The 19,350-nt window shown below is 45.1% G+C and overlaps 1 protein-coding gene across 2 annotated transcripts in view; it reads right to left on the bottom strand.

Annotated features, from left to right (window-relative positions):
- PITPNA (phosphatidylinositol transfer protein alpha) overlaps positions 1-19,350 on the bottom strand; it is a 39,263-nt gene that overhangs the window by 9,399 nt on the left and 10,514 nt on the right. Inside the window, exons 4-10 of one of the 2 annotated variants that reach the window (XM_049858882.1) lie at positions 18,652-18,743; positions 13,657-13,664; positions 12,525-12,599; positions 10,954-11,037; positions 8,759-8,836; positions 8,495-8,605; positions 7,576-7,698 (exon numbers count right to left, since the gene is read on the bottom strand). In XM_049858882.1, the coding sequence (XP_049714839.1) occupies positions 7,576-7,698; positions 8,495-8,605; positions 8,759-8,836; positions 10,954-11,037; positions 12,525-12,599; positions 13,657-13,664; positions 18,652-18,743 (571 nt within the window). Of the gene's footprint in view, positions 1-7,575; positions 7,699-8,494; positions 8,606-8,758; positions 8,837-10,953; positions 11,038-12,524; positions 12,600-13,290; positions 13,633-13,656; positions 13,665-18,651; positions 18,744-19,350 lie in introns of those variants that run through there. The other variant, XM_049858881.1, reaches the window with a different exon arrangement.

Below are 19,350 nucleotides of genomic sequence, written 5' to 3'. Positions count from 1 at the left end.
AGGATTTGATGATGTTATTATGTAAAATGCTTACCACACAAGAAAGGCACACAGTAAGACCTCAACAAATGTTAGCTTCTATTAACCATAAAAATAGTTTTATCACCACCATGTTCAGGAGATAGTGAGTTCCCCGTTATAAGAGGTGATCAAGCACAGACTGGACAACTACTTGGTGGGAAGCTGCAGAGGGGACTCAAGCTCTGGACATAAAATGGACTAAATGATCTCTGAGGTGCCTTCCACATCTGAGATTATGAGCCTCTTAAGAGAGGAAGAGGGAGGGAGGGAAAGGGAAGGGGGAGAGAGACTACAGGCACACATTTCTTGACATTTTTCTCTTTAGGGCAAAGGACTAATCTCTTGATCCCTTGTGTCTCAAATCCTGGAGCCTTATCCAAGAATGGTGGGTCTGCTCCCCACAGTGACTAGTCACAACAGTGGTGACTGTGACCTTACAGTGACCCCTCATAGCTCACAAAAAAATCCACCAACACTGGACTACAAATGACTACTTGCAGTTAATCATGACAGACTGAACACATAAATTCATCTCTACACCTCCCCAAAACCTCACTACAAATGATGACAGCAGAGAAGAGACGTTCAGAACGTTCTAGAAGATGGAAAAAGGATGGCTGAGTAGTAACTAACGAGCAGAGCAGCAGCAGCTGAAATTTCAGTGCCTGCAAGGATAGTGGCGCCAAGGAGCAGACCAATTTGTGCTTCAGGTTTTCCAAAGGCTCAGGAACTGGAAGCACCAGGTATCTCTGAAGGTGGGAGAGCCAGGTGGTGTTGAAAAAAAGGTGACATGTTTGAAAGTCTGAATAAAGAACAATCGGACCCTAGTGTTGCAGTCAACCAGCCACTCCCCTGTGTCACAGCAAAAGCCCGAGGTTCACTCTGGAGGCACTGAGTCAGGGAGGCCAGAACTCGGGACCCCGGGCTTAGCTCGTGAGGACTGTGGGGAGGTGAAGGCTATGCAGAATAAAGGGGGATTAAGTAAAGCCAACCAGTGGTGGTGACACTGTCAAAATTCTCCCTCAGCTTGGCCCCCAGAGTGTTGGCTACCTCAGTCATCCTTCCAAGTAAGACACTGGGGAGTCCTCTCTAGTAGTCTTGTTGGCACAACAGTTAATCGCTCGGCTACTAAACAAAAGGCTGGCAGTTCAAACTCACCCAGTGGCTCCACAGAAGAAAAGACCTGGTGATCTGCTCCCGTAAAGAGTATAGCCTGGAAAATCCTATGGGGCAATTCTACTGTGTCACATGGGGTTGCTGTGAGTTGAAATCAACTCCACAGCACCTAACAACAATAACTCTAGACAAAATGACCAGCCCAAGGAAAAAAGACGCAGGAACCTGAGGCAGGAGTTCCCCAATGTAACCACCTGACTACCCTGCTATAAAGCTCACCCACTCATTCAGAGAGGTCCCAGTTGGCTTTTCAGAGCTTCACTCTTACATGTGAGTGGACAGCCAGGATAGACCAGCAGGTACCTGAGGAAAGCCCCGAGCCAGACACACAGAGGCCAACACAGGCAGGAAAAGGGAGCTCAGAGGAAGCCAGGAATATTCAGGGGGCAGAAGGAAATCTCCAAAAACAAAACTATAGCTTCAGAAAATAAAAATAAGCATCTATTAAAAAAAGAAAAAGCTGTTTTAAAAAAAGAACACAGAACAAGAAATACTTAGAATTTTTTATAAATTCAGTAGAAGAGAGACTTAACTTTGGAAAGTTTCTCCCCAAAAGCAGAGAAAATTAGAGGGTCAAGTTATGAGGTCCAACTTCTGACTAATAAAAACTCCAGAAAGAAAACAGAGGGGAGGAAATTATCAAGTGAATAATACTAAAAAAAAATTTTTTCCAGAAACGAAGAGATCTTGAGATTCGAAGTGCCCAGTGAGTGGAAGCAAAACAAATAACAAGGGACTCACAGAAAGCACAGTGCTATGGAAGGCACATCACGCTCCCACCAAGTCACACCGTCCATGCAATGACTCAAAGGTTAAACCTAATGACAGGCACACACAAAACAAAATAAAAAGTGAGGCAAGTATTAACTTCCTAGAGAAAACAAAAAATTGTATAGGAAAGGAACAAAAGCCAGTTGGTAAAAAGAACCCTGAACAAACAATTAACCAAAAGCTGTGATACACCCAGATTGAGGGGATGGAGAGGGCAAGTGTGCGAGTGGTGGGTTGGATAAACAGCTACACCTTCCAGAGGAAATCGACAGTTCATAACTAAAGGTTAGAAAGTAAGGACTCAGACTGTAAGCATTTTATTTTGAAACATGGAGGAATTCAAGCAAAAGGAACAACTGGGAGAACTGGGAGGGCTGCCTCTGGGGTGGGGGACCTCAGAGCAGAGGAGGATGCTTCTTCCTCATAAGCCTGGGAGACCGAGTTTTAAACTCCAATAGAAAGAAAATATTGATAAAACAAATGTATTTTTAGAAACGGGAAAAGACAAGTGAGCCAGGGGGTACAGGTGGCCCACGGAATGCCCTGTATGTGGTGGAGAGGTCAGAGCGTGCTGCACAATGGCACCGGTGCCATTGGCCTTCCTCCTCCATTGGAGATGACGGTTGTTGTTGTTGTCATGTGCCATCAAGTCGGTTCCGACTCATAGCGATCCTATGCACAACAGAACGAAACACTGCCCGGTCCTGAGCCATCCTTACAATCGTTCTTATGCTTGAGCTCACTGTTGCAGCCACTGTGTCAATCCACCTCGTTGAGGGTCTTCCTCTTCCGCTGACCCTGTACTGTGCCAAGCATGATGTCCTTCTCCAGGGACTGATCCCTTCTGACAACAAGTCCAAGTATGTAAGACGCAGTCTCACCATCCTTGCCTCTAAGGAGCATTCTGGCCGCACTTCTTCAAAGACAGATTTGTTTGTTCTTTTGGCAGTTCGTGGTATATTCAATATTCTTCGCCAACACCACAATTCAAAGGCGTCAACTCTTCTTTGGTCTTCCTTATTCATTGTCCAGCTTTCACATGCATATGATGTGATTGAAAATACCATGGCTTGGGTCAGGCGCACCTTAGTCTTCATGGTGACGTCTTTGCTCTTCAACACTTTGAAGAGGTCCTTTGCAACAGATTTACCCAATGCAATGCGTCTTTTGATTTCTTGACTGCTGCTTCCGTGGCTGTTGATTGTGGATCCAAGTAAAATGAAATCCTTGACAACTTCAATCTTTTCTCCGTTTATCATGACGTTGCTCATTGGTCCAGTTGTGAGGATTTTTGTTTTCTTTATGTTGAGGTGTAATCTATCCTGAAGGCTATGGTCTTTGATCTTCAGTAAGTGCTTCAAGTCCACTTCACTTCCAGCAAGCAAGGTTGTGTCATCTGCATAACACAGGTTGTTAATGAGTCCTCCCCCAATCCTGATGCCCTGTTCTTCATATAGTCCAGCCACTGGGATTATTCGTTCAGCATACAGATCAAATAGGTATGGTGAAAGAATACAACCCTCACACACGCCTTTCCTGACTTTAAATCAATCAGTATCCCCTTGTTCTGTCCGAACAACTGCCTCTTGATCTATGTAAAGGTTCCTCATGAGCACAATTAAGTGTTCTGGAATCCCCATTCTTCGCAGTGTTATCCATAGTTTGTTATGATCCACACAGTTGAATGACTTTGCATAGTCAATAAAACACAGGTAAACATCCTTCTGGTATTCTCTGGTTTCAGCCAGGATCCATCTGACATCAGTAATGATATCCCTGGTTCCACGTCCTCTTCTGAAACCGGCCTGAATTTCTGGCAGTTCCCTGTTGATATACTGCTGCAGCCGTTTTTGAATGATCTTCAGCAAAATTTTGCTTGCATGTGATATTAATGATATTGTTCTATAATTTCCACATTCAGTTGGATCACCTTTCTTGTGAATAGGCATAAATATGGATCTCTTCCAGTCAGTTGGCCAGGAAGCTGTCTTCCATATTTCTTGGCATAGACGAGTGAGCACCTCCAGCGCTGCATCTGTTTGTTGAAACATCTCAATTGATATTCTATCAATTCCTGGAGCCTTGTTTTTCGCCAATGTCTTCAGAGCAACTTGGACTTCTTCCTTCAGTACCATTGGTTCCTGATCATATGCCACCTCTTGAAATGGTGGAGTATCGACTAATTCTTTTTGGTATAGTGACTGTGTGTATTCCTTCCATCTTCTTTTGACGCTTCCTGCATCGCGTAATATTTTCCCCATGGAATCCTTCACTATTGCAACTTGAGTCTTGAATTTTTCCTTCTAGTTCTTTCAGCTTGAGAAACACCGAGTGTGTTCTTCCCTTTTGGTTTTCCATCTCAACCTCTTTGCACATGTCATTATAATCCTTTACTTTGTCTTCTCGAGAGGCCCTTTGAAATCTTCTGTTCAGTTCTTTTACTTCATCAATTCTTCCTTTTGCTTTAGCTGCTCGATGCTCAAGAGCAAGTTTCAGAGTCTCCTCTGACATCCATCTTCATCTTTTCTTTCTTTCCTGTCTTTTCAGTGACCTCTTGCTTTCTTCATGGATGATGTCCTTGATGTCATTCCACAACTCATCTGGTCTTCGGTCAATAGTGTGCAATGTGTCAAATCTATTCTTCAGATGGTCTCTAAATTCAGGTGGGATATAGTCAAGGTCATATTTTGGCTCTCGTGGGCTTGCTCTGATTTTCTTCAGTTTCAGTTGAACTTGCAGATGAGCAATTGATGGTCTGTTCCACAGTCGGCCCCTGGCCTTGTTCTGATGGATGATATTGAGCTTTTCCATTGTCTCTTTCCACAGATGTAGTCAATTTGATTTCTCTGTGTTCCATCTGGTGAGGTCCATGTGTATAGTTGCCGTTCATGTTGGTGAAAGAAGGTATTTGGAATGAAGAAGTCGTTGGCCTTGCAAAATTCTATCATTCGATCTCCAACATTGTTTCTATCACCCAGGCCATATTTTCCAACTACTGATCCTTCTTTGTTTCCAACTTTTGCATTCCAAATCACCAGTAATCATCAATGCATCTTGATTGCATGTTTGATCAATTTCAGACTGCAGCAGCTGATAAAAATCTTCTATTTCTTCATCTTTGGCCCTAGTGGTTGGTGCATAAATTTGAATAACAGTCGTATTAACTGGTCTTCCTTGTAGGCGTATGGATATTATCCTATCACTGACAGCATTATACTTCAGGATACCTCTTGAAACGTTCTTTTTGACGATGAATGTAACACCATTCCTCTTCAAGTTGTCATTCCCAGCATAGTAGACTATATGATTGTCCGATTCAAAATGGCCAATACCAGTCCATTTCAGCTCACTAATGCCTAGGATATCGATGTTTATACGTTCCATTTCAGTTTTGATGATTTCCAATTTTCCTAGATTCATACCTCATACATTCCAGGTTCTGATTATTAATGGATGTTTGCAGCTGTTTCTTCTCATTTTGAGTCATGCCACATCAGCAAATGAAGGGCCCGAAAGCTTTACTCCATCCACGTCATTAAGGTCGACTCTACTTTCAGGAGGCAGCTCTTCCCCACTCATCTTTTGAGTGCCTTCCAACCTGGGGGGCTCATCCTCCAGCACTGTATCAGACAATGTTCCGCTGCTATTCATAAGGTTTTCACTGGCTAATGCTTTTCAGAAGTAGACTGCCGGGTCCTTCTTCCTAGTCTATCTTAGTCTGGAAGCTCAGCTGAAACCTGCCCTCCATGGGTCACCCTGCTGGTATCTGAATACCGGTGGCATAGCTGTCAGCATCACAGCAACACACAAGCCCCCACAGTACGACAAACTGACAGACACGTGGTGGGAGATGACGGTAGTTTTTCAAATTCTAATTCCAAAGAGGGTTTCCTGCATTGCAGCTATTCCAAAGGACAGTGATCTGCTAAGCTTCTGACACAATCCTTCACAGAATGAAGAAACATGCAAAAAAAAAAAGGCAGGAATTAAAAAAGAACTCCCTAACTCTGCCGGCTCTCAAATCGTGGATGTGAGGCAGACAGATCCAGCAGACCCTCTGGAGAGTTCCTCCAGCTCCAAGAACTTGAATTGCACCCAAAAAGCAAAAGGTCGTCAGCAAGGGCTTCCATCATCCCCATGTATTTTATGCAGGCCTCTGACAGGTGGCAGGTGGCCAAAGGTCCAGGCTAAATCCCAGAGAAAATCTCTAAGTTCCTCTGTTTGGTAACCTTTTTCCTTCTTTTTGTCAGGACTAGAGTGACCAAAAGGCTCAGGCTTATACATTCAGAAGCACCAGAGCTCTGGACATTAAAACCTACCACTTCCTGAGGATCCCTGGCAGAAGAATCAGGGATTGTGTCTAAAACCCTGCCCCTTCACTGCCAAATGTAGCTCAGTGAATAACCCAAACATCTGTTTCAACAGGAACTAACTCTGTGTACCACTTAACCAGTGAGTCAGCCAGGAAGGCTGTCATCCCTGGATGGCAAAAACAGTTCCCTGCTGGGCTCCAGAGGAAGGAAGTGCTCCTGGGCCCAGTATCCACCCTATACCAGCACAGTGGAGCGGGGAGCATCTGAGTAGCGTGCGAGTACCACAGGCAACTGGGCCTGGCTCTCATTTGAGGACCTGCTGAAGAACTGGGCAAGTCTGCTGTAAAACGATGTCTTTGCTGGACGGACACCCAGGCTCCACGCCACTCCCACCCAGAGGCAAGGAGGGAGAAACGGAAGGCAGTTCTTAGGAAACAGAGCTTCCTGCCTACAGCTAGCCCTCAGAGGGTGGGGGGAGGACCTCAAACGGTGCTTAGAGGGAGAAACAGAGGCTGAGTGACCTGCAGGCTGTGTGACCTGGGGCACAGCCCTCAGCTCCCAGAGCCTCCATTCGTCCTGAGTGTGGGGATGACAATGGTGCCTCCTCCCGGGGTTGTCGCAAGGATTAACTGAGATGGTGTATGCCAAAGCCCTTAGCACCTTGTGAGCACACAGTGAGTACCTGGATGTTATTAACTGTCTCCACAGAGTGTGCTTCTCAGGGAAGCATCCCCAGATGAGGCAGGAGAGGTGGTGGGTCTCCATCCTCCCATGGAACAGATACCCCTCCTTCTGGGATAAACACCAAGGCCAAAAAAAAAAAAAAGGCAAAAGTGCCACATTCTAAAAATAGCTTAAACCAACCTTATAGAGCAGTCAGCTTTTGCGTGCACTGTTGCTATCCTGTATGTAACGTGCCTGGTATTCCTGGATCAGCCCAGCCTTCCTCCTCCCAGGGTCACCTCCAACTCTGCGGCCCAGCATGAACCCCCCGAGCTCTGAACAACCACTGCGGCAACTCAATTACTCATTTGGCATTCAGCACAGACTGCCAAACTTGTCTCTGTGGATGTGCCATGACCTCAGCTAGAATGCAAATTCGAGAACACAAGCTGTTTTCTTCTTTATAGTTCCTGTACTGCCTGGCGTTGTACCTTACCCAGAGTAGATGCTGACATGTTCCTAGAACCACAGGATGGTGCCCTCAGTGAGCTGCCCCAGGGAGAACGTCTCCTTACTATTCACATGCTCATTGGACCGAGAGCCCCAGAACCTCCCCTGGGCTCTCGCTTACCTCATCCAGCTGTCTCTTAGTCTCTTCTTCCATCCTTCGAATGTCGTCCATAGTCAGGTCAACCCACTTATCGAGCCAACAGAACAGCTGCCTGTGGAAGTTTGTAAACAGACGCTTCTCTTGCTATAAAAAGGATGAAATCAAGTTAGAACCTAGGGGTGAAGACCATTGCTACAACCCTCCTCCCCATGATCTCTGTGCTGGTACCCATACTTTAGTGGGAGGTGGGGGAAGAGGAGTGATGCCTGGCTGGCTTACGTGGGTCAGTCCCCAAACCCCATAAGTCAGTGACCTTTTCCCCTTTGCCTTCACATGTCTGACGGGTATGGCTCCAAGGAGGAGGGAGCCCCCAAAGAGGATGGGTGCCTACCTCACAGCCAAGCCCTTTGCTCAAAATACTACCAAGAAAGGCAGCCCATGAACTCAAAGCCAAGCCAAGGCCCCAGAACAAGTCTGCTAAGTTTCTTCCTCATCTCTGGAGCCTAAAGCCAGGTTAAAACTGGCCAGCAGCTGTGAGGCTCTAACATATTAGAGAATTAAAGGCTATTAAAACTCCTTCGGTCTGTCCACTTCAGTAATTCAGGGCACTGAAGAATTTGGCTCACAGTCTCTTGACTTTCAGCTTCCAGAAAAGAGAGAACATGAGTTTTATTTGTAGTTCAATCACAGCAAGTCCCTTCCTGTTTCCTTCTTTTGCCTCAGTTTCCTTCTCTGCTGCATGTGGCATCCCTGGCTGGAGAGCATTAAATCTGTAAGTTAGCTATAAGTACAAGGGAGCTGGGGAACCAAGCTACAAAATATTCTAATGTTGCAACCCTGGGATGCAGGTCACATGGGTATGAGGCACTTGAACAATTGTCTCTTAATGGGCAACTCCTGCCAACACATGCAGAGGTCACTAGGAAGGCTGGCTACTTACCTTATGTATAAAGTTTTCCACTTTGTTCTGCAGGCCCCACCACTTGAACTTGACAGTAACCAGTTTGTATGCACACATGTACGGGCAGTCTTTCTGATTTACAATTTCTTGCTGCATTAGAAACACATCCACAGACAGGCAGGTAGCTAAGAGGACGGACCTCAGTCTCTGCCTTAGCCCAGACCCTGCTATTCCCTTACCTCCCTGGGGACAGGCCCACCCATACCCTCCTGAGCCCCCTGGTGGTGAGAGTGTGAACTGCACCTTCCAATTGGGGCCCAGAGGTCCTCGTCCTGTTTTGATAGATTTAAATTTTGCTGGGTCTTCCTCTGCCTTGTAATCCTGAGGGAGATTGTGGAATTGGGATTGAGGGGTGGGGGAGGCAAGAAGGAGAGAGAGAAAGGAAGGGGAGGGAGAGAGGGAGAGAGAGATCAGATTTTTCACCACAGTATACTTCATACCAGTTCTGGTGCTGGACAGCAAATATGGGAAAATGTTATGAACAAGATACAGAACTGTTTACATTTGCCTCAGAGAAGAGCCCTGTGTGATGTTCTCTGCCAGGGTTTGTTTTCAGTTCTTACAAGTATGGAAGTGTCTGGGTAGGCATATATTTCCATTGCTTAAGACAAGGCTTTTCAACCTGGGATGAGCGGCCAAGGAGGGCCTTTTCAAAATACAGATTTGTGGGCCCACCTCAAACCCAATGAGTAAGACTATCTGCAGGTGAGGCCTGCAGGTGACTGGGAAACACAGCAGAGCTGAGAACATCTGGCAGTCATTCCTGAAATCTTCTCGCTCAGTCTCCCTCTGGCTTGTTTTAATAAAATCATTACTGGAAATGTTCGACGTACATATAGACTCTATCCCCTTGGGCAATACAGGCCAGTCTCACTTCACTGATTTACAGTACAGTCAATTCTGTAACCACAACAAAAGTTTAATCTTTAGCTGTCCCTCTGCAATGACTAATGTGGACTCAGGAAAAGCAAACTCAATATACCGTCTGCTTTCTCCTTCTCTCTCACAAACACATCGTCATATAAAGTATCTCCTATCTTCCCCACCACTGCTTCCCTCCACTCACACAGAACCACCAGAGTTGACAAAAAAAAAAAACAAAGAATCATACTTTTTGCTAGTAATGTTCTGTTTGAGAAAGACTTGAGTATATTCAGTTTGAGAAAATTCAAACTGCATGCTTAAGACATATTCACTTTGTCGCATACATGTTATACTTCAATAAAAAGTTTGTGTTTTTTTTTCCCAATCCACTACCTTTTGAGGGAGACAGATACTAGGCAAGGGAGCACAAGATGGTTTTCATCTTTTCGGAAATGCACAAATTATAATGTCTTAAGCGCACAGTGACTATAAGAAAGAGGTACCTCACTATCAGAGAGGAAGAGCCAAATTCCTGCTCCCTAAGCCCAAAAGGCCTCTGTCAAACAAGAATAGTAATGCATGAAGGGAAATTTAACACTTTCATTCCTAGGAACCCAACAGTGAGTGAGACATCCGCAGTCCCCGCTCTCACTGAGCTTACAGTCCAGTAGTGAACTGTCCTTTTCTAGGTACCTTATGCAATATTTGTTACTGAAAAGCCACCAACTTCTCAAGGGCAGAGGACTTGTTTTTCCATACATTCTGTACCCCTCATCTGGAACCCAGAACCTAATACAGCATTCCAAACAAAGTAGGCAAGCAATAAATGTTTTTTAATTACTGAGTGGAAAAAATAAAATTTGACAGCAAGAGCTCTGATATTTCAGGCTCACTACCATGTCAGCAGGCAAAACACCCTCAGGACTACCTACAATGCCTACATTGCCCAGTAATAGTTTCCAGAGGCCAAACAGGACACACAAATTTGGGCCACTATTTTCCTGCTATATCCTTGAGTCGGAAACCCTGGTGGCGTAGTGGTTAAGCGCTACTGTTGCTAACCAAAGGGTCGGTAGTTCACATCCGCCAGGGGCCTCTTGGAAACTCTATGGGGCAGTTCTACTCTGTCCCATAGTGTCGCTATGAGTTGGAATCGAGTCGACGGCACTGGGTTGGGTTTGGTTTTGGTATCCCTGTGTCAAGGTCCCTGGGTGGCAAAAACCGTTTGCTCTCGGCTAACTGTTGATGATTCGAACCCACCCAGCAGTGCCATGGAAGAAAGGCCTGGTGATCTGCTTCCATAAAGATTACAGCCAAGAAAACACTATGGAGCAGTTCTACTCTGTAACACATGGGGTTGCCACGAGTTAGAATCAACTCAACAGCAGTGAGTTTTTTTTTGTTTTTAATCCCTGAGTCAAGATAAGGAAACGCTTAAAAATAATTACAAAATACTAAATACCAGGGAGAACTTCCTTCTAAGTCAAGTTGGGGTAAGCTTCCCTGGGTTGTCTAACACTTAGAAGTCATTTCTGCATCTCGAACACCACCCCACAACTTTAAATAGTCCCTACCTTGCTAAGTACTTGGCTTCGATCTGCAATGTCTATATATACTGCTTCCACATGTTTCCATGTTTCGGGCTCCAGTTTATGCACCTGCAGGAAGAAGGTGGACCGCTGTGTGGTTTCTGTCAGCTGCAAAGCACCCCCCGTCCACAATGGACACCTAGGAACAGCTATTTCCATAGCCACAGACGTGAGATTTCTACTGGTAAAGAATTACACATGAAATTATCTGAAAGAATCGAAGAGTGGATTTTTTTTACACTGTGGTAAATAATACATAACAAAACGTTTGCAATTTCAACATGCTTCCTATGGACAACTCAGTGGCAGGGATTAGGTTCATCATGTGGTCCAACCATCACCAGTCTGTTTCCAGGTTTTCCCACCACCCTTAACAGAAGCTTCACATCCCATATGCAATGATGGGGAGAAGGGATTTTAAGTGAAAATAAACTTGAGAGCTAACACTCTGATTTTTCAGGCTAAGTATCACTTCAGCAGGCCCAAATACCCTGGGGCCCACCTACAGCACCTACACTGTTTCCATATGCTCCCCCTTTACAAGGACAGTAAACATTCACGGAGAGGTTGCCCGCACAGCCATATAACCCCTGACCTTGATGCTTTTAAAAATTTAATTAATTCAAATAGGCTGTAGATGCTTTTCATGGTACAAAATTAAGATGCATTCAAAGGGACATACAATAAAAAGTAACTCTTTCTCTTGCTTGTCTCCTAGTCCCCTCCCTAGTAACAGCCACTGTTACCAGATGCTATGCGTACACAAACACCCGTGTGTGGGGGTCTTTCTTTGAATAAAAGTGGCAGCATACAGGCATACTGTTTTGCATATTACTTTTGTCACTGAACAACGCATCATGAAGTTTGTTCCCTATGGTTCTTTTTGATGGCTGCTTAGTATTCCACTACATGGCTATGCCGTAACTCAACCGATGGGCTCTTATATTGTTTTTAATCTTTAGCTCAGGCTGCTAACCAAAAGCTCAGCAGTTCAAATCCACACAGCCACTCCTTGGAAACCCTACGGAGCAGTTCTACTCTGTCCTAAAGGGTCGCTATGAGTTGGAACTGACTGGACAGCAATAGGTTGTTTTTTTTTTTAACAAAAATGCTACAATGAATGTCCTTGTGTATTTCACAAATGTAAAAGCATAAGTGTATGATAAATTCCTAGACGTGGAAGTGATGGGGTGATGAATAGGTGTATTTTAAATCTGGGGAGTTACTGGCAAACTGGGCTCTACGGAGGTTGTAATTTTAATGTTTTAAAGATATACTTCCTCTGTACCAGGAGCTGCATTTAGACCAATCCAAGCGTTCTGATAAGGCCCTGTAAGGAGTCCTGAAGGTCACATTTTGTAAATCAGAGGAAGAGGAATCCCACACTGGCAGGACAGGCCTGGGCAGAGGCCATTCCCTCCTGGCCAGGGAAAAGGGGACCATGGAGAGGACCTCATGTCAGGGAAGGAGAAGCTACACTGGGGCTACAGAGTAGAGCCTCATGACCCTGCCCAGGGGTCTGGAAGTCCTTGGGGTTCTTGGGAAGTGCTACTTACATTCTCCAAGGTGCCAATATCTGGTTTGTGCCAAGTTTCAATTTTAATCAGAAAGTCTTCTTTCATGTACTCATTCTGGAACAGGAAAAAAAGAACCTTACAGTCACCAGGCTCACAGTGGGAGAGTAACCATCTCCCATGACTGGTTCATGGGTAGTTGGGAGACTCCAGTGTTTGCCTCACAGTAACGGCTAACTTTACTAGGCAAGCGTTATCTCATTTAATCCTTATCCCAGCCTGTGAGGTCTGTAGTAGCATCGCCCTCACTTTACAGATGACGAAAGTGAGGCTCAAAGGGTTAGGTAACTTGTCCAAGGCCACAGAGATGATAAATGACAGAGCTGGGCCTCAAATATAGGTCTGTCTGACTTCAAAATCCAGGCATTTAGCCACTCTGCCATACAGCCTTATGCACAAGGTGCTACTGGTTAATCAAGAGTGTGGGAAGAACACCAGGAAGACTTCCTCAACAACCAAAAATATGCACCCCCACCCCCACCATCTCCCCCAACTAGCCTTTTGCTGAGGCCTGAAGTTCTCTTCTCAGAATTTAACCCTTCATGCTAATTCTCCCTTTAGTGCTTTTTAAAAATTATAACTACTCAAAGAGGATCATATTAACCCATTAACACCTCACCAGGAATTAATACCCCAGAAATTGTTTACGTTTCCTAGCAGGGATAAAGCACCTGGATGAGGATGCTGAAAGGGTGGAAAGAAGGGGCAATGACAGAGGGACTAGTCATGGAAAAGAAACCTTACTGACCGGGGTCAGAAGATGCCCAAGGGGGTAAGGAAGCACATTCAGGTCAGCTGAACGGAAATGCCTGCACACCTGGGGACAATGGGGGAGGACCTCAGGCCCTTCTGTACATCTGAGACCCAGAGCTAGGACGCTGGGGTCCTGACTGCTGCACCTCAGAAAGCCAAATGCTAATACAGCTGAAAGCAAGTGGCCACTATGCCTGGGAACACATTCTTCATGAGGACTGAAAGAATGAAGCCTCAGGAATTCCATTCACCCAAGAGAAAGAACGGGAGTACCCAGGAGCCTCCAGTGCAGCTCCATGTTTTTGTTTCCTATTTTCTTACAAAATCACCTACAATTCCAACCCCCCTGAAAAATACTTACTGTAATAACTGCTCCAAGGCAAGGACATGGAAAGAAGAAAAAAAAGATTAGTGAGGATGAAAAAAATCTCTGCCCCCTCCCCCAAGCAACCAGGAATAGCAGAGTTCTCCACTCCCTGGGGCTTATTCTAGTCACCCCTGAGCCCCAACGAGGCAGGAATACATCAATTCACTAACCCTCAAGTTTCACTCATGCAAAAGTCCCAAAAGACCAAATCTGGAATTTAATTAAAGCGATGCCACTGTCTGCTTCTCTGGACTCTTTCCAGCCAAGCCAGGGAAGGGACAGGGCTGATGAGCAGAAGCGCTGTGATCCACCGCTCTGCTGTCCCAGCATCATAGGTCCCCCGTGGACACAGTCTATCTGCCCTCCGTATCCCTCCTCGCACTGTAACCAAACCGCTCACCCTCGGCACGCCTGCTCATTGTAATGAGACCCCCTCGGAAAACATGCTTCAATTATTGATCAGAGAAAATGACTGCAGCTCTTATGTCACTGGGGAGCGGACAAGCTCAACTCCTGACAACAGCCCAGTTCATGCCGTACCCTCTGGAGTTAGATGCTATCTCCAGTTCTGAGAAACGTCACACTACCATGTTTGGACAGAATATGGGGCTGACGGTCAAACTCCAAAACTGAAACTAGGTCACCTCTGAGGCTGAAATGAGGAAAAGGTGAAATCCAAGGAATAAGACCTACCATCTACAGGAGTGACCCAAGAGGATGTCAGTAAGTTCCCCCAAATCCAATGAAACGCTTGTAACGCATCATCAGGTAAAGAATGTAACTGACAGACCTGTGTCTAAGTAACTGCCCTGTTCTCAGCTTGAAGGAAACCATGTTAACAAAAAAGGAAATGATGGGTATAATATCCATCAAAGGGAAGTCCAGAGGGGCCAATTTATCAGAAATTCTCTGAATATTTGGCTAGCTTGGTTTGATGACAGTCTGTGGGTGGTGCCAACGGTTAACATGTTCTGACGCTAACCAAAAGGTTAGAGGTTCAAGACCATCCACAGGCAACTTGGAAGAAAGGCCTGGCGAGCTACTTCTGAAAAACCAGCTGTTAAAACCCTATGGAGCACAGTTCTACTCTGCAGCACATGGGGTCACCAGAATGGTACTGTTTTTTTGTTTTTTTGGTCTGATGACACTAGCCATTAAGGTTCCCTAACTAACTACCTTATTCTGAGTCCACGTTCTTCAAGCAACCATCTTTTTCTAGTTTGGCTTCTACAGGAACAGAGTTTGCTAACCAATGAACACAAGAGTCTGACCCACTTAGTTATATTTTTCACTATAAATTCTGATTATAACTTGGTTTCCATAACTTGGAATCCAAAGAAAAGAATGTCCTACTCAGCATATAGGAACATCTGGTTTCATTCCTAATTTTGTATCTCGATATAATTTCATAGACTGGCATTTGGGAGTTTTATACATTAGTCTTTAACAGACCCTGAGAAACAGATCCACTCAGGTCTGACAAATTAGTTTTTTGAACCTACGAGTGTGATGACCCTCCCTGGCCTGACCTGGGTGAACAACCTTCCCCGAACCTTCTCTAGCTTCCCTGCTCCTCCAAACGTCTCTGCACTTACTTTGGACTGCAATCCCAGGTGAAGTGGAAAAGTCTCAGAAAACCCTCTGCAGTAGGAAAATAACGGCTCTCCAAGTAAGACAATTATACCACAGAAACCAAAACCCATTGCCGTTGAGTCAATTTCCACTCATAGCGACCCTATATGACAGAGTAGAACTATCCCATAGAGTTTCCAAGGCTGTAAATCTTTACAGAAGCAGACTGTCACATCTTTTTTCCACAGAACAGCTGGTGGGCTCAAACCACCCACCTTTCAGTTAGCAACCGAGTGCTTAACCACTGCGGTACCAGGGCTCTCATAAGACAATTATAAGGTATACTTGAAAACGACGGCTTGGCAATACTGTTTTCAGCCAAGGGCTAAGGGTAGAGAGAGAGGTGGAAGAGAAAGGAACAGAAGTGTTTTTGCTCTTTCCACTTTTATTCGTGGACCAACCCTCATCTCACCACTTCTTTGGGTCCCAGCCCATCAACTTCGGTGGAAAGGAAACAGAGAAAGAGATAAGAAGGATAGAAAGAGGTGATGATGGTAATTCCAAATCCGTTTTCATTCTACTTAGGATATGGTCAGAGCCTTCCAAAAGGTACAGGGAATTTTATTCCACGCTGCTTTATCCATCCATCTCAACCTTTGATCTCCTCAGGCCAAACAAAGATGCTCGAACTAATCATCTCTCTCCTATCAGTCCCAGCTTTCCTTGCCTGTTTATAGTTCCTGTTTTAAAAGAGCAAGTCTAACCCCTGAGACTATGGCCCCTGAACGTACTTTTAAGTCAGACTTGAAGCTATTCCTGAAGTTCACCTTTCAGCCAAAGACTAGGTAGGCCTATAAGACAAACAATAACACACTGAGGAACGTGCTTCTTAGATCAAAAGGGCAACACCTGCCCGGGAACAAAGATGAGAAGGCAGGAGAGGACAGGAAAACTGGACAAATGGACACGGTGAACCCAGGGCGGAAAGGGAAAGGGGGAGAATGCTGACACAATGCAGGATTGCAGCCACTGCCATGACGCAATTTGTGTGTAAACTTTTGAATGAGAAACTAATTTGTTCTGTAAACTTTCACCTAAATCACACACACACAAAAAAGAGCAACTCTACCAGAAAAGATCTAAGATTCAATATACTCATTTATATGAAGCTGGATTCTGACTGTGAGCTCAGCACCCACTACAAAACGAACTCCCCCTCCTTCCCCCGCCATTCTCTGCCTCTCCACTTCATGGAGTATTTAGAAACTACGTTTCTCTTTTGGCCAAGGATCAAGACAATACATGAACTAACATTTGCTGTCGAGAAAAACGCCCGTGTCAGCTGCGGCATTCTCCTCAGTGGCACCTCTCAGTTGGCACCAGGTGTGTACCCAGAGCTCTGCCCCTGGCATGGAGAAGTCCATGCTATCTGTTTGCCTCCTTCATGCCAAGTCAGCTAAGGTTCATACAACACATGCTCGGTACAACCTTTTCAACAAGAAAATTCACCTCTGGCCTTAGACCAGACACACCCAGCCACATGGCACACTGTCTTTTGAGAAAGTGTGTGCATGCCTTGTTTCTAAGAATTTAACAACTCCCTCCCTGAAGCTTAGGGAGTAGTGATGTTTGCATTTTTTAGCTACAGCAATAAAACTCTAAGTGTTACACATTGCTTCCCCAGGGCCTACCAATGACTGTATCTTCTGGTTCAAGTGTGGGGCCACTGAGGACCTGAGAGAGCAATGGCCTTGTTTTCTGGACTTTAACCATTCCCAAAGTTCACAGGGTAAGGATCACATGGGTGCGGCATCCTCATCAGACACGATCTAGGGCATGCCAAACCAAACAAAAAACCAAACCTGTTGCCATCGAGTTGATTCCAACTCATAGTGACCCTACGGGACAGAACAGAACTGCCCCATAGGGTTTCCGAGGCTGTAAATCTTTACAGAAGCAGACTGCCACATCTTTCTCTCATGGGGCGGCTCGTGGGTTCAAATCATCAACCTTTTGATTAGCAGCTGAGCGCTTAACCACTGTGCCACCAGGGCTCCCAGGGAGTGCCAGTCCCAATAAATAAAGCAAGTGACGTAACACAGGTAAGCAGAGGCTAGCAGAAGGACCCCCCCAGCAGACTGCCTGTGCTAACAAATGGAGGTTGCTGGAGGACAACCACCCTCCTGCTCAGGGATATGGATCAGTACCAGCTTGGGCCCTCAAAGAGGATCTACTCCTAAATGGCCTTTGAGGACTAGGAATCTTGGACAGCTACAAGTCTGAACTATTCAAAGGGAATCCCAGAAGATCTAGACTAGAATAGAAAGTTCTCTATGGAGGCTCAAATCTTTCCTTTCCTTTCCAGAAACTCCAGACAGGAAACTGGCCAGGATTGAGAATCTAATTCACCCCCACACACATCGAACTACAGAACACTCTGGTTCAGTGTCAGCCTGGGTTCTGAGCTCTTACAGCGCCCTTCTCCCTGAACAACAGTCATCTGCCGCGCACACTCCCTGTGTGACAGATTTTGGGGATAGCTGCCATCCTTTGTCATAAAAAAAAAAAAAAAAAAAAGAGGTTATTTCAACTTTTCCCCAACAATATCAGCTTTTCCTTGCTACCTTCTCTTGGTGTCTAAGCCTAGCTCCTTCCCCAGGGCAGGAAGGTCACACTACAGGCCTTTTCCTATGGCTGCCTCTCTGAAGAGTCCATGGGCCTCAGGGCTGCTTTTCAAGCCAAACACAAATATGTGACATTAAAATGGGAAATTTCAGTATCTAACTATGGGGGACAGGTTTAAAAAATCACAGTGCATTCATATAATGGAATATTATGCAGCCATTAAATTAAAAAAAAAAAAAGAATACGCAGTAACATGGAAAATGTCCTCTATTTGATTAAATATGAGTAATTTAATCATTAGTATCACGTGATCTGAATTTTGTCTAGAAAATGTGTCTGGAGATTATTTACATACACACATTTTATACATCATAGATGCATAGAAAAAAAGGACTAGATAAAAATACACTGTTAATGGAAGAATCACAGATGATTATTTCCTTCTGTTTTTATATATTTTCTAAATTTTATACAGAAAAAATTACTTTTGTAAATAGTAAAAACAATCCATTTAATTATCACACCATTCCCAAATAAGAAGGGTTCTGGGATACCTCAGGCCATGACTACATGGTAGTTCCCAGCCAGCTAGCTGCCAAGTTGTGTTGGACAACAGTGATACTCATGACCGGCCTGATGGGAGACCCCAGCCTCATTCTTTCACTGGCTTAATCTGGAAAGCGAAGGTGGGACACAAAGCCCTGATTCACCCCTAGCCCTGGACCTACTTGACCACACCTTTGGTCCACCTTGGGGGCCCAAACTCCAGCTTCTAGCCAGGTCTGCACTCACCAGTTCTGCAATAAGGGTACGCATTCCACGCTTTTTCATGTATATTCAGGGCTCCCTCTGGGGCCAGCATTCGAACAAATGTGGGCACTTTGCTGTAGTGAGAAAAAAGGGTTATAAAGAGAAATGGAGGAAGACAATGACAAGGTTTTCTATCACATTCTGTAGGCCACTGCTCCAGCTTTTTCAGTGCAAGCCGAAGAGCAAGTTTCCATGAGATAAGCAGGTGAGAAGTCACCTGTCAGTGCCTGACATCCCAGCTCTACTGGCTACTAAAATCCACTGACAACTTGTCCCACCACCTACCAAGTGCAGGACAGGAGGTCAGACCCCCGCGGGCTACCTACTCTGGCTTATAGGTCATTACACATTCGTCCAGAGCTCACTGGCTCCCTCGTAAGGATCAGAGACAAACGAGGGGCCTTTTTATAGGTTTATGGGACATAGTGATTGGCTGACTAACTCTGAATACATGGGATATAAGATGATCTGATTTCCTTTCCTCTGTTGGGTAAAGCCTCCAGGAGGGCCTCAGGGCCAGATGCCTTCCAGGACAAAATATTTTCTTCTATTCTTTTTATCTCATGTTACAGAACAAAATGTACAGTATGAGCCCAAACAAAAGTGCACATACTCCTTTTTCTTGACTTTTAACTGGTAACCTATAGTCTTCAGTACATTCTAACTACCTCATCAGCTTTA

Source organism: Elephas maximus, chromosome 19 (assembly GCF_024166365.1).
Source record: "Elephas maximus indicus isolate mEleMax1 chromosome 19, mEleMax1 primary haplotype, whole genome shotgun sequence".
Classification (NCBI taxonomy): Eukaryota; Metazoa; Chordata; class Mammalia; order Proboscidea; family Elephantidae; genus Elephas; species Elephas maximus.
Note: the sequence above shows the minus strand (reverse complement) of the source record. Positions and strands in the feature narration are given on the sequence as shown.